This window comes from Protopterus annectens, chromosome 10.part0, assembly GCF_019279795.1.
Source record: "Protopterus annectens isolate FY-2018-M chromosome 10.part0, PAN1.0, whole genome shotgun sequence".
In the NCBI taxonomy this organism is placed as follows: Eukaryota; Metazoa; Chordata; order Ceratodontiformes; family Protopteridae; genus Protopterus; species Protopterus annectens.
The window spans coordinates 883,734,371-883,746,455 of NC_056744.1; the positions used below are offsets into that span (position 1 = coordinate 883,734,371).

General features: G+C 41.6%; 1 protein-coding gene across 1 annotated transcript in view; it reads left to right on the forward strand.

Moving 5' to 3' along the window:
* CCDC18 (coiled-coil domain containing 18) overlaps positions 1 to 12,085 on the forward strand; it is a 2,776,331-nt gene that overhangs the window by 1,510,361 nt on the left and 1,253,885 nt on the right. Inside the window, exon 12 of the mRNA XM_044086821.1 lies at positions 2,125 to 2,267. Within this exon, the coding sequence (XP_043942756.1) occupies positions 2,125 to 2,267 (143 nt within the window). The remainder of the gene's footprint in view (positions 1 to 2,124; positions 2,268 to 12,085) is intronic.

The window sequence follows — 12,085 nt, forward strand, 5'->3', positions numbered from 1 at the left end:
TACTGAGACCTTCTAAAGCATACTACAGTAGATCTGCAGTTATGAAATTTGTGTTCTGGGCTTGATAATATTTGTGCTGCAGCCACAGGGTCCAATGCTCACACTTTTAATATACCATTTACAAGTTGGACCTCATTTCCAGAAGCATAGCTGCCTTTGGTTCTACTCTACTCCAGAACATGTTTCTGTGAGGGCCACCCAAGGTTATCGTAGCTGGGGACTCTGTCCTATTCATTGAGGAATGAATGAAAATGACAGCATCCGATATAAAAGTTACATACTCACCATAACCGTCACCTGTGTCGGTCATTTCCATTCTTCCCCTTTTCCTTTGAGATTGATCGGATAAAGATGTTGGGACTGCTGTTCCTGTTTAAACCCCTGTTCTGTCCTTTCTCTTTCTGTAGGCTATAATCAACCTTTTACATATCGAGCAGCAAATTTAATCTGAAGTTGTAGAGGGGTTAGGTGCATTATGGTTAAGGGGAGAAGATCAAGAGTCGGATCCAAGAGTGTGGAGGAAGTGCAGCCAAATCCCATGCAAGGTATGATCCAAGACCTGTTTGTTGAAGAAGAATGAAAACGATGAACACAGATGCATAGTTATGGTGAGTACATAACTTTGGTTTAACTCTTCGTCCAGTACATTGTGTCAAAATACCATCCATTTCTTTTCCAGCCAGTGGGAATTCATCCTAGAGCTCTCCTGCAGGAATTTGTCATTTTTAGAAGCGTGACCCTTTTATACTGTCACTACAGATAGTTTTATCCTAGCCTCCTTAAAACCATACCTCTCAACTGTCCAGAGTTTTGCGTCTTATTTTTTGGTCCATTCCTCATAAAATGTAATGTTTACAGGAAAATCATTGAGGACTGAAGTCAATAAATAATGAAAAACGTTTGAATTTCAGACTTCATATACATCAGAAAATGCATGCCAATGCAAAACCTATTATTCTAACAAGTTTCTAAGTTTATAAGAGCAATATTTAAAATTTGTCCCTGTTGTGGAACCTTTTTTTACCCCATTATGTTTTCCTTTGTCCAGATTTTTTGTACTAAGAGGTTGAGAGGTATGCTTGGAGCCTTCCTTGCCTGCTTGTCTTTGCCTTAAATGAGCAGTCTCCTCAGCCATCACTGTGTCACATAACCCCACCATCACCTTCTCCTCCAGCAAAGAAACATTGGTTTGAGTCCTCAAGGATGGGCTGTCTACCTAGTTCATCCCATCCATATTAAAGTAGTAGTGACCTGCACAGTGGGTAATCTTATATTTGAATGGTGGGAAGGCTAATCCCTGTTGAAGAACCTGACGATTACCATCTTCCTACCTATGTAGCCAATGCTTAGGGACATGGTGTGCCATGACGTCTAACCTGCATGTCCACAGCTAGAGGGGGTTGGCTTTATTGGCCTGAAATTGTCCATAAATAGGCTTAAAAGTAAAAGAAGAAATCATGGACATTCAGAATTGCCATTTAGCTGAAATACCTGATATATGCTTAAAGGGTAATTTGCATATATCCCATGGTGCCTCTGATACAAGAGGTTTAAGGTATCACACATTGGAAAGTCTAGCTTTGCTAGATTTTTCTTTTTGTATACTTTGTGCATCTCAAAAAGTCTTATTAGAATGTACCAAATCAGATGGAAGTACTTATCTTAGTGGGCATCAAACAGGGCATTGGACCCCTTTTCTTCTTTCTTCCCTGAAGTCCTTCACTTTCTTTCAGACATGTTTAATACAGGTTGAAGTTACTCCACAGTCAAAGTACAACTGCCATCAAATATCCAATTTCCATAATGACAATGACTTGTTCTTTTGCCTTCCACAAATTTTGTAATGCCTTTTTGAAAGGAACCTTTCTTCTACACCCTCCAATAAAGGGGGCCAGTTAATTAGTATAGATTGTAGTAGAAAGGAAAGAGAAAAGGTGATGTGGACAAAAGAGATACACTGGCATTTGTTAACAGCTCACTGTCCCTAGGTTATAGTACCATATTTATTAACTTGTTTTGTAAAGTGATTGTTTCTGTGGTACCACATACTTAATCATTGCTTTGCCTACTTAGTGACTAGCTTAGCACCTACTGATTGTCACAACACATTTTTTTTTCTTTTAGGTCTCAAAACTTGAACGCAAACTTCAGCAACAAAGAGAGTCATTTGATGAAGAAATAAGAAATGCAAAAGAGAAATTCCGTAAAGTCTGTAATGAAACAGATTTCAAAAAACAGCAGGTGCTTGAACTTACCAATACCATCAAGTAAGTATAATTAGTTTACCTATTTGCAGAATATATATTTGTAGGTTTACATACGCATTTTTGTAGAAGGAGAATCTTGATGCATTATTGATGTACTATCTACAGACGTATCATTTGTACTTACTACTTTCCTGCTTTTTTTCCTCCACTTTTGTACTGTTAGCTGTTATTGCCATGTTAGGTGAATCTCTGTGATAAATTAACTACCCATCTAACTTTTTATGTTTTTGTATATACATAAGTTATATATATTATGTTTTGAATGTTGCTTAGATAGTATTGACATGTCATGTTTTATTACTGTTTTATTTTTATTTTTATTCCTTGTTTTCTGATTTACAATTTTGTATGTTAAGAATTGACAGGAGTTTTTCTCCCTGGGCTTCTGCTGAAAATGTGTTCTGTCCCAGTCGGAACCATACCAGTAAACAAATGTAAAATAAAAATAAATATCTATATTGTGCCTGTAGACAACAAAGTGTCTTATTTGGCTCATTATTCATAGCTGATTAGCTGAGTATCCCAGTTGACAGACCTTGACTTTGTTCAAGATGACTTAAGGTAAAGTAGTTAACCAGGTTTGGAGGAGCCAGCGAGAGAGCAGTGTGAATTAATGGCTAAAATCAGTTCTTATAATCAGGGGTGAAGAGGTGATAGAGTTCTCTGTGAAGCAAATGCATGTTAGAGGAGTGGTTGTTGGCTAATATCACTTTTGAATCAGAGGTGTTGTCATTGCACTACAAAGCCATTTGATGTATACTTTGTGGGTGCATGAGCAGATGTGCACACACATCAGAGCTGAGGCATTAAAGGGTCTCTCAGTGATGCAGGTGCTCACCTGTGAGATTTGGGCATAACAAAAAGTCTTCCCCCGTCCCCAGTATGTTGCAGAAGAGGCCATCTTCTGATAGGTAAGGTACCACTAGCATTCATCCCTGAAACCTGATTAGGATAGTTGAATGTCTAATATGATTCTAAGGTTCTAATATGATTCCTGTGGTCAGTTGGGGTTCATCCTGGTGTGAAAAATGAAACCAAACCCTCATCTCTTTAGGATGAGGTTTGCAATTGGCAAAGCATCAGACAGGGAAGATTAAAAATCTGTGTACGTGGACAGAAGGGACAAAAACCATCCATGGCTGCCAGGGTGATACTATTTCACAGGCTGCTTCTGCCTCTTCAGACTTAGCCAACTTAAGGGAGAATTGCTATGATGCTGATTTGAATTTTTGTACGGCAATGATGTCCTAACTGGAATTACTATTGCAGTATAATGTACGAGTCATCAGTGGTGTCATCCAGCTAAGTTACCAAAGCTTTACTTTCCCAGCATCATACATCTGATGTGCAACCTCAGTTCACAAGTGTAGAGGTATATAGGTGGACATACAAGCCCAATTTGTAAGACTATCTTGCTGCCAGCCCCAACACAGGTTGCTTATCTGTTGAACTTGTTGTCATTTGGTCATTGGTACCATTGCTTTGAATACTCAGTTAAGTGCCTTGTTGTGGAACCTTCCTTTGTTTCTTAACTGTTTTATCTTACTGGTAGTAGATGTCAGCTAGGAGGGGTAAGTGCAAGTGCATTAGCCAAATCTAATACAAAGACTTGCATACCATGTGTCTCTCTTGCTTAGGAATGAAACACGACTTACAAAGCTTGTTCCAACTGCCAATTCTTTCTACCTAAGACCTTGTGGTCCAATTTGCCTTCACGTAGCACTTTTTTGGAGAGACAGCATCTCATGCTTCATCCCCTCCAAGATGGCAGATTACACTTCCCCGGATATATCTCCACCACAGAAGAAAAAGCTTCAGTGGCCTTGACCAGAAACTCGGTCGGCCCTTTCTGATTCCAGTGTACCTGCTGAGGTTTAGAACCCATGTTACATTTGATTCCTCCTCAGATGCCGTCTACCGAGACCCTGCTAGAGGCTGATATGACTTTGGAGGCATTAATGACTGAGGATTCTGTAGACAGAGGTGAACTGCACATCATCATATCGGAGGGCCCAGCGGGTGTCCCTCAGATCCTGGTTAGGAAAGATATCCCAGGTAAGCTAATCCACCTATGTCAGGGAAATGAGTCACTGTGTTTAGTACATGCGGATGTCACACCAAAAAAGAAGAGTCAGAAAACTAAACATGTTACTTCCTCTCAACTCCTCCTTTCTCTTCTAAGGAAAAGGAACGGATGGATTTTCCTCAAGGTTTGTTTAAGGTCATTTTGGCTGTGAACCCCCCTTCCCCAAAAGATTGCTGTGGATTCATTTTCCTCTGATGATGATGAGGCTTCTGATTCTGACCATTCTCTGGCCTACCCCTTTTAAATAGTCTCCTAGCCAGATTCCTTCAGATAATTAGGACTGCATTTCACCTGATTCTCCAGTAGAAAAAGCTTATTTTAGAGAAGCCATCTTAAGTATAATGAAGCATTTTGAGTGGGAGTCTAGGCAGATCTCAAGAGGTACAGAAAATATATTGCAACCTTCTAGAAATGAACACCTCAGTCTTTTCCCCTGTACCTCCTATTCTTGAGACTTTTTTGGATGCTTTTCAGTCCATTTTTGTTGCCCCTGACTCCCAGCCTCCTTCTCCCAAAAGAGCAAACAGATTTTATAAAGTCCCCTGATGATCCTAAGCTTTTGTTTAAAAGTTCTGTGGTGGACTTTGCTGCAGTTTCCTTCTCATCTAATACGCCTTCTAAACTCCTTCCCAATGCCATTGCCCTCCCTTCAGACATGGATAACAGGCCTGTGGATAGATGTGATAAAAAGGTGTATACCTCCCGTACTTTGGCATTCAAGGCTACTAATTATAAACACAGATAACTGAATACTTGATATCCAGTCTCAGTTATTTAAATAAGGCAGTGGTGAATTTGCAAGGTACTGATTCTAAGCAACAAATGTTATTCTTATATAATCGGGCTAGAGATGTACCCAGAGACAGCATTAAATGGAGTTACAGTGCTATAGAGGCCTCATCCCAGAGCATCTGCTACAGGCTGTGTAATCCACATGTATGCATGGTTACATAGCCAGCCTGTTCCTGACGACTTAAAGCAGAAACAGTGGATTCCCCTTTAGACAAACATCTCTTGTTTGGGCCCCAAGCTGCCGACCTTTTCAAAACCCTTCAAGAGCAGGGTCAAACTATAAAGGACTGCAGATAGCTTTTGTTAACCTCCTGTACCTAGGTACAAGAGAATTACACAACCAAAAATACTTTTTTCAGAAGGGACAGGAGGCCTAGCCAGAAACACAGGAAGTCTCCCAGAAAGAGGTTCTGAGATAAACCACAGAGGAATGCCTCATCTGAGAGGCCTCCCTTTGTGGACAAATCTCTGTGACAATCTTTACTTCCTTTCCCATGGCACCCAGCCTTACCCTACCCCTCTCCAAAAGGCTGACTGAGTCTTTCTCCACTTGAGAAACGTTTACCACAGACAAATGGGTGCTCTGTTTCATTAAAAAAAAAAAAAGTTATGCCATGTCTTGGATCTATATTCCCCCTCTAAATGACATATCCACATCTCCACACAACCAGATCCATCTGCTCCCACCCATTTTACAGGAACTACAGGTAACGTGCAGTAGAAACCGTGACAGAAGAATTTGTGGGAAAGGGAAACAAGACACTTCCTGCTGCCATGGAAGGAAGGGCAGTGGGAGACCCTTACTGGATCTCTCTTTACCAGACACTTTCTTAATAACAGCAGCCTTCAGAAAAATGCACTCACAGTACACTCTGCTATCTTTCATTCTGCCCCAGATTTTTTTTTTTTAGTATCCGTAGATCTAAAGGATTCCTCAGGTTTTGTACTGGGTCATCTCACTTATCAGTTTACTGCTTTGCCTTTTGGGCTTTTCACATCCCCAAGAGTTTTCACAAAGTGTCTGGCACCAATGATTGTCTTCTGCTGAATCCAGGATTTCAGATTTTTTCCTGCTTAGACAGCCTGTTAATCCAAGCTAATTCACCACAAATTCTCCTACAGTATCTTTAGTTCACCCTGCTCCTCCTGTCTCAGTTAGGGTTCACTGTCAGCTATAAAAAATCCTCCCTACAGCAATCTCAGGACCTAGTGTTTTTGAGTTGCAGGCTAAGCACAAAAAGAATGCAGTCCTTCTTACCTCAAGAGAAGATGCAGAACTTTACAGACTACTTCCATAGCCTTGCCTCCCTCAGCCAGTGCTCAGCCAGAGATACCCTAAGGGCTCGGGGGGGGGGGGGCGGGTCATGGCTGCTACTGTTTTACTGCTTCCCCTAGCTAGACTGCAGATAAGGAAATTCTAGTAGTACCTGAAAGCATTTTGTTCATAGCATTCTCACCCTGTAGACACAGTGATTCTCCTTTTACTGTCTCAGATGGGAACTCTTATGATAGAAGGATTAGGTGAAACTCAACTCAGAGCTTCCCTTCAGTCCTCCAGACCCAGTTCCGGAAATGCACACAGATGCCTTGGAGGAGGCATGGGGGGGGGGGCCTGGTCATGCATCCAATGATTACAAGGCAGATGGCAGCCAGTGCTGCTAAAGGAACCACATCAATGCGATGGAAATGAGGACCCTCATCCAAGCTCTTCGGGTTTTTTCACATTGCTGGAAACCAGGTACTCTGAGTATTTGCAAAACCACAAACAGTCGCCCAAAGAGCCAACAACACTGAACGAAAGGTAAAAGTAAAAAATAACACCACCAATCACTCGTAGTTGCACAAAAAACAGCAGGAAAAACTCTTTAATTATAGACTTAGCGCTTTCTCCCTGGTACCTCAGGGCTTCATCAGAGTAATGTTACAAAACACTAGAGGAAATTAAATAATGACAAAAAAATCACATGATTGAAATCCATTGGCTAACTAATTAATTGTGTCTTAAAGATACATGGTAACACTATTAAACAATGCTATTGTATATAATACTTAAATAAAAGCGCTAAGTCTATAATTAATTAAAGAGTTTTTCCTGCTGTTTTTATGGGACTATGAGTGTTTGGTGGCGTTCTTTTTTATTTTTACATTTCGTTCAGTACTCTTGAGTATTCACATACAATACAACAGTAATGTGGTACATAAACCAGCAAGGAGAGGGACAAGACCTTACCTATTGTGCAGCATGGTGTAGAAACCCTGGGATCTTGCTACTCAGAAAAACATGTTGCTCACAGCCACAGACATCCCATCCTGGGACAATGTGTTGGCAGACTCCATAAGCAGAACCTTGGAGGACACTCACGAATGGACCCTGAACAGATAGGTTTTCCAGGTCATCATTCTTTGCTGGAGGACTCCTCTGATAGATCTGTTTGCTTCAAAGCCCAACACACAAATTTCACTGTTTTGCAACAAGGATCCTTGCCCCTCAACTTGGAGGACAGATGCTTTCACTTTTCAGTGGACAGGGAAGTTCCTCTACTCCATTCCTCTACTACCTCTCCTTCTAGGAGTTATTCTAAAGACCCAAAAAGAAAACGCAAACTCTTGTAAATGATTCCATTTTGGCCAAGACAGGATTGGTTCCCACTTTTTTTCTTTTAGCAAGGGGCAAGTACTGCAAACAGCCACACCAGGCATATCTCATCAAAACACAGAAATGGTTATTGCTTCAGCCCAATCTGTCATTCCTAAGCCTGACTCTGTGGATGATGGGGTTCTTATTCTTTACAGCCACCATCTTTTTAAGGATGTTAAGGTTCTCTAAGAAGCTGAGACCCATGACTTGAAAATCTTACATAGTCAAATGGAAGAGTTTCTCCTGTTGATGCGAAAGAAATGGACATGACCCCAACCACCCAGAGGTACCTTCCATTCTGAAACATATGTGTGCGCTCTTACATACAGCTCAGGCTTATTCTTTCGTTAAAGCATACCTGTCAGCCATCTCCACCTGCTTAACTCTCACTTATGTTCAGACCTGAGGTCAAATTATTCCTTAAAGAGGTCCTGCTTCTTAGACCACCTGTAAAGGCCATTACCTATAGTTGGGACCTCAGCTTTGTGCTAGAGAAGCTTACCTTACATCCTTTTGAACCAACAACATTAGCAAACCTCAAATGCTGCACCTGGAAATCTGTCCTCCTGCTTCACCTGAGCTATGCGAGTTTCAGAGCTAGCTTCAAACACTCATGCCATTCCTCCCTTTCTTGTTTTCACAAAGACAGGGTGACCCACGAGGCTAATCCTTTATTCATGCCTAAAGTAGTGAATGTGCTCTCGCTCTCTGTCAAGCCATAAACCTGTCTATCTTCGTTCCCGACACACAGAATCGGGGGGGGGGGGGCATTGCATTCTCTAGGTATTCAAAGAAAGGTAAGATTCTGTTTGAGCAAAACGAAGTCTATTTGAAAATATGATCAGTTGTATGTTTCTATCATAGACTAACAAACAAAGCATGAAACCCAGGCACAACCAGGAGGTTGACAAAATCTCAATGTCCACAATAAATCGAAATGAACAGCTCTTTATTCACTGAGTACACATTAAAGCAACAACACTCTCCACAGTGTTTTCATCCAACAAGGACTTCATCAGATGTAAGGAAATGTGTAACAAGCTGTTAATTTCCTTTTTATACCCCCATGTTCCAAATTGAATAATTATTTAATAACATTATAGTGTAATTCAAACCCAAACGAACATTTCTTTATCTACCAGAGCCGTAGCAGCTTCTGGAGCTTTCTGCCAAGGAGTTTATGCCAGGTCCATACTGGAGGCTGTCACATTTTACTAAGCACTACAGGATTACTGCCTTTTCAAAACCAAAAGCTGCCTTCACTAGGTTGGCTTAATCACCTATATGTTAGGAATATCCCAACAGTGATTTCAGTTAGGACTTAGGGCAGTTGTGTAAGAACTTACCATAACAGTGGATGTCCTATTTATCACTGTTGCAGTACTCCTTCCCATCTACACATTTCCTTTCTCCTTACTCCCTCTTTCTCCCTTAGTTCCTATCCCATGGGAAAATCCTAGAACTAAGGGGTCTTTCTTACCACTTCATACTGTGCACCTCATAGTTGATCAGTTTTTCCATTTCAGGGGGTCTTCTGGCTGCTGGCTTGAAGATAGTCTGAGAATTACACCCATATGTCCACCTTTATACTCCCCTACATTTTTGAGCTGAGGTCACACATCTGATGTATGATACTGGAAAGGTAAAGTTTTGGTACCCCGTCTGGATGACAGTGGTGATGACCCATATGTTTGGAATACTGCAGCAGGGATCAGTAGGACTTCTACTGTAATGATAGGATATCCTTTATTATCACTGTTGCAGTATTCCTAGCAAATGGGGTCCCCTGCCAGTGATAGCCTCACGTAGGACCAGTATGCCAAAGACTTAAATTCTTACCAGCACTGTACATCAGATGCATTTTCCCTGCATCATTCCAGGGCATAAAGGTGACGTACGGATGCTCTGACCTTAAAACTTATTTGCTGCCAGTCCAAACATCACAGTTGTACTTGTGTCTGAACGTTCTTCACAGTGCTGGTTGTACTGAGCCTTTTGCAGATAAGTACTCCATTGGAGATTATTTTATTTTCTTTTACAGTGCATTTTGAGAGTTCATGTCATCCAAGTAAGTGAAATGTCAGTGTGGGAGGCAGATTCCACATACAGTTCATCACAACAGTTAGTTTTGTTTATGCTCTTCTCATGACCACATTCAGTGTTATATTTGCCAAGTGTTTGTGCTGAAGTCTCTTCGTGTTTGTCTGTCTTCTCTTTCAATTTAACTTAAGAACCAATCTCTCAAGCCATTGGCCTAGGGTACCATGACTGAATCTTCCTGCTCAGAGGTGTACAGTAGCCTCTTAAGGAAAAGGCTAAAAGTTAAGTTCTTATACTGCAGCTGTCCAGCCTCTGCAGGACATCTCTTTTGAGGTGGATGATACCCCTGATGATTGCCAGGTCTCTGTGTTGGTTCCCTCTGCTGCAGCCCTGTAGGAAGGTGGCTTGAAACTGGTTTCTTGCATGTCCTCTAAGGCTTTCCATATGTCCAGTGTGGATGTGAAGGGGAAACCATGGCAGATATTTAATGAGGGGCCTGTGAGGGCAGGGATCCAAGATCTTGGTTAGAGAGGAGGTGCCTATTACCTTGATTGAATCAAGACAAGGTTTTGAGCTGCCGAAGTTTGTTAAAGCTGACGTTCTCTTAAGAAAAGAAGAAGACCCATTACATTTCCCCCACTCCCAAAGACCATCAGAAGGAGTGGCAGAGGTTTACTCAGGGATTATTTAATTTCCTGATGGCTTCGAGACCACTTCAGGGGTTTTGGTTTCTGCCCTTTCCTGGTCTTCCACCCCTAAAAGATCTAGGGAACCTGATTCCTGTGGTGAGGCGTCTGACTCTGAGGATTCCTTGGCCTTCCCTTCCCAACTGCCATCACCATTGGATTATGGCTTTGAAGAGGAGAAGTCCTTGAGTCATAACTCCCCATTGGAAGAATTGTCTTTTGAGGATGCTGTGTTTCTCATGATGGAGCATTTTAAGTGTTACTGCTCCCAAGTTTTTGGCATCTAGAAAAGATTTTTTGAGCTACTGCAGATGGGTTCACCTAAACCTTCTGCTGTTCCCAGTGTTGGCCACTCTATTGAATACTTTTTCAGCTGCCTCTTTAGTTCCTGATTCCCAGCCTTATGCCTCTAAGAAGCCTGTTTGTATAAGGTCTGTGAGGCTTTCAAGTTTCGTTGTAAATGTCCTCCTCCTAACCCTGCTGTAATTTTTTGTGTCTGCCGATAAGCCTTTTCAGCTTTTGCCTTCCTTTAAGCTTCCTTTTTCCCACGGGCAAGAGTAGTAGGGCTGTGGAGAGTCTGCCTTTGTGGCGTTTTATGCCATTGACTAACTCACATGACCAGATATATTTTATCACTTTTAACTCTCAACTGGCTGAGGTTCTGTCTGACTTTCTTGATTCTGAGTAAAGGTCTACTGCTCTATCTTTGGTGATATCTACATCTTAGGTGGCTCATCACTCCATTAAGTGTGGTTATGCTGCTAATGCTTTCTCTAGAGCTGCTGCTGCTATAGGCTGTATCATAAGGCGATATACCTGGCTTAGTCTTCAAGCTATTTGCCTGATGATATTAAGGCTAAGCTTCTTGATGATCTCCTAGATAATCAAAATCTCTTTGGTACTCCCTTGGCAGATTTATCTAAGACCTTACAGGACCAAGGCAAGGTCATGAAGTGCCTTAAACTGTTTTTCATCTCTCCGATTCCTAAGTTTCAGAGGAATTATCCTGCTAGAACTGCCATTGTTCATAGCCTCATCAGCCCTCCAAAGGTAAGAAAGTCCCTAGGCATTTTTTTTCTGACATACCAACTCAAGCAGTCTCAACATCAAAAACCTTCCTTTCAGGCAAAATCTGCCTCCATCTAACATTCTGCCTTACCTTTCCCTCAGCCAGGTTCCCTTTTTTCTCAGACTCTCTCTCTGTCCCTGTGTGGCAACAGATTACTTCAGATCAGATTCCCTATTTTTTCAGGGGTTTTGCAGGGTGTACTGGATCAGGGTACAGTTCAACCTGTCCCACAGGCCCTAAGGGCACAGAGTTTTATTCCAGGATATCTTTGGTTCCCAGAAAGGATGGGTCAAGGAGACGATGTACTAGATCTGCCCTATTTGAATACTTTCCTCAAGGTACCAACCTTCAGGATGCTTTCTCTCCAGATTCTGTTTCCCCTTTTGCTTCTTCATTCCTTCCTAGTTTCTCTGGATCTGAAGTATGTTTACCTTCATGCTTCCTTTCACCCTCTATTCAGGAAGTATTTACATTTTTCTGTTTTTCCTTCTCATTTTCAGTTCTCTG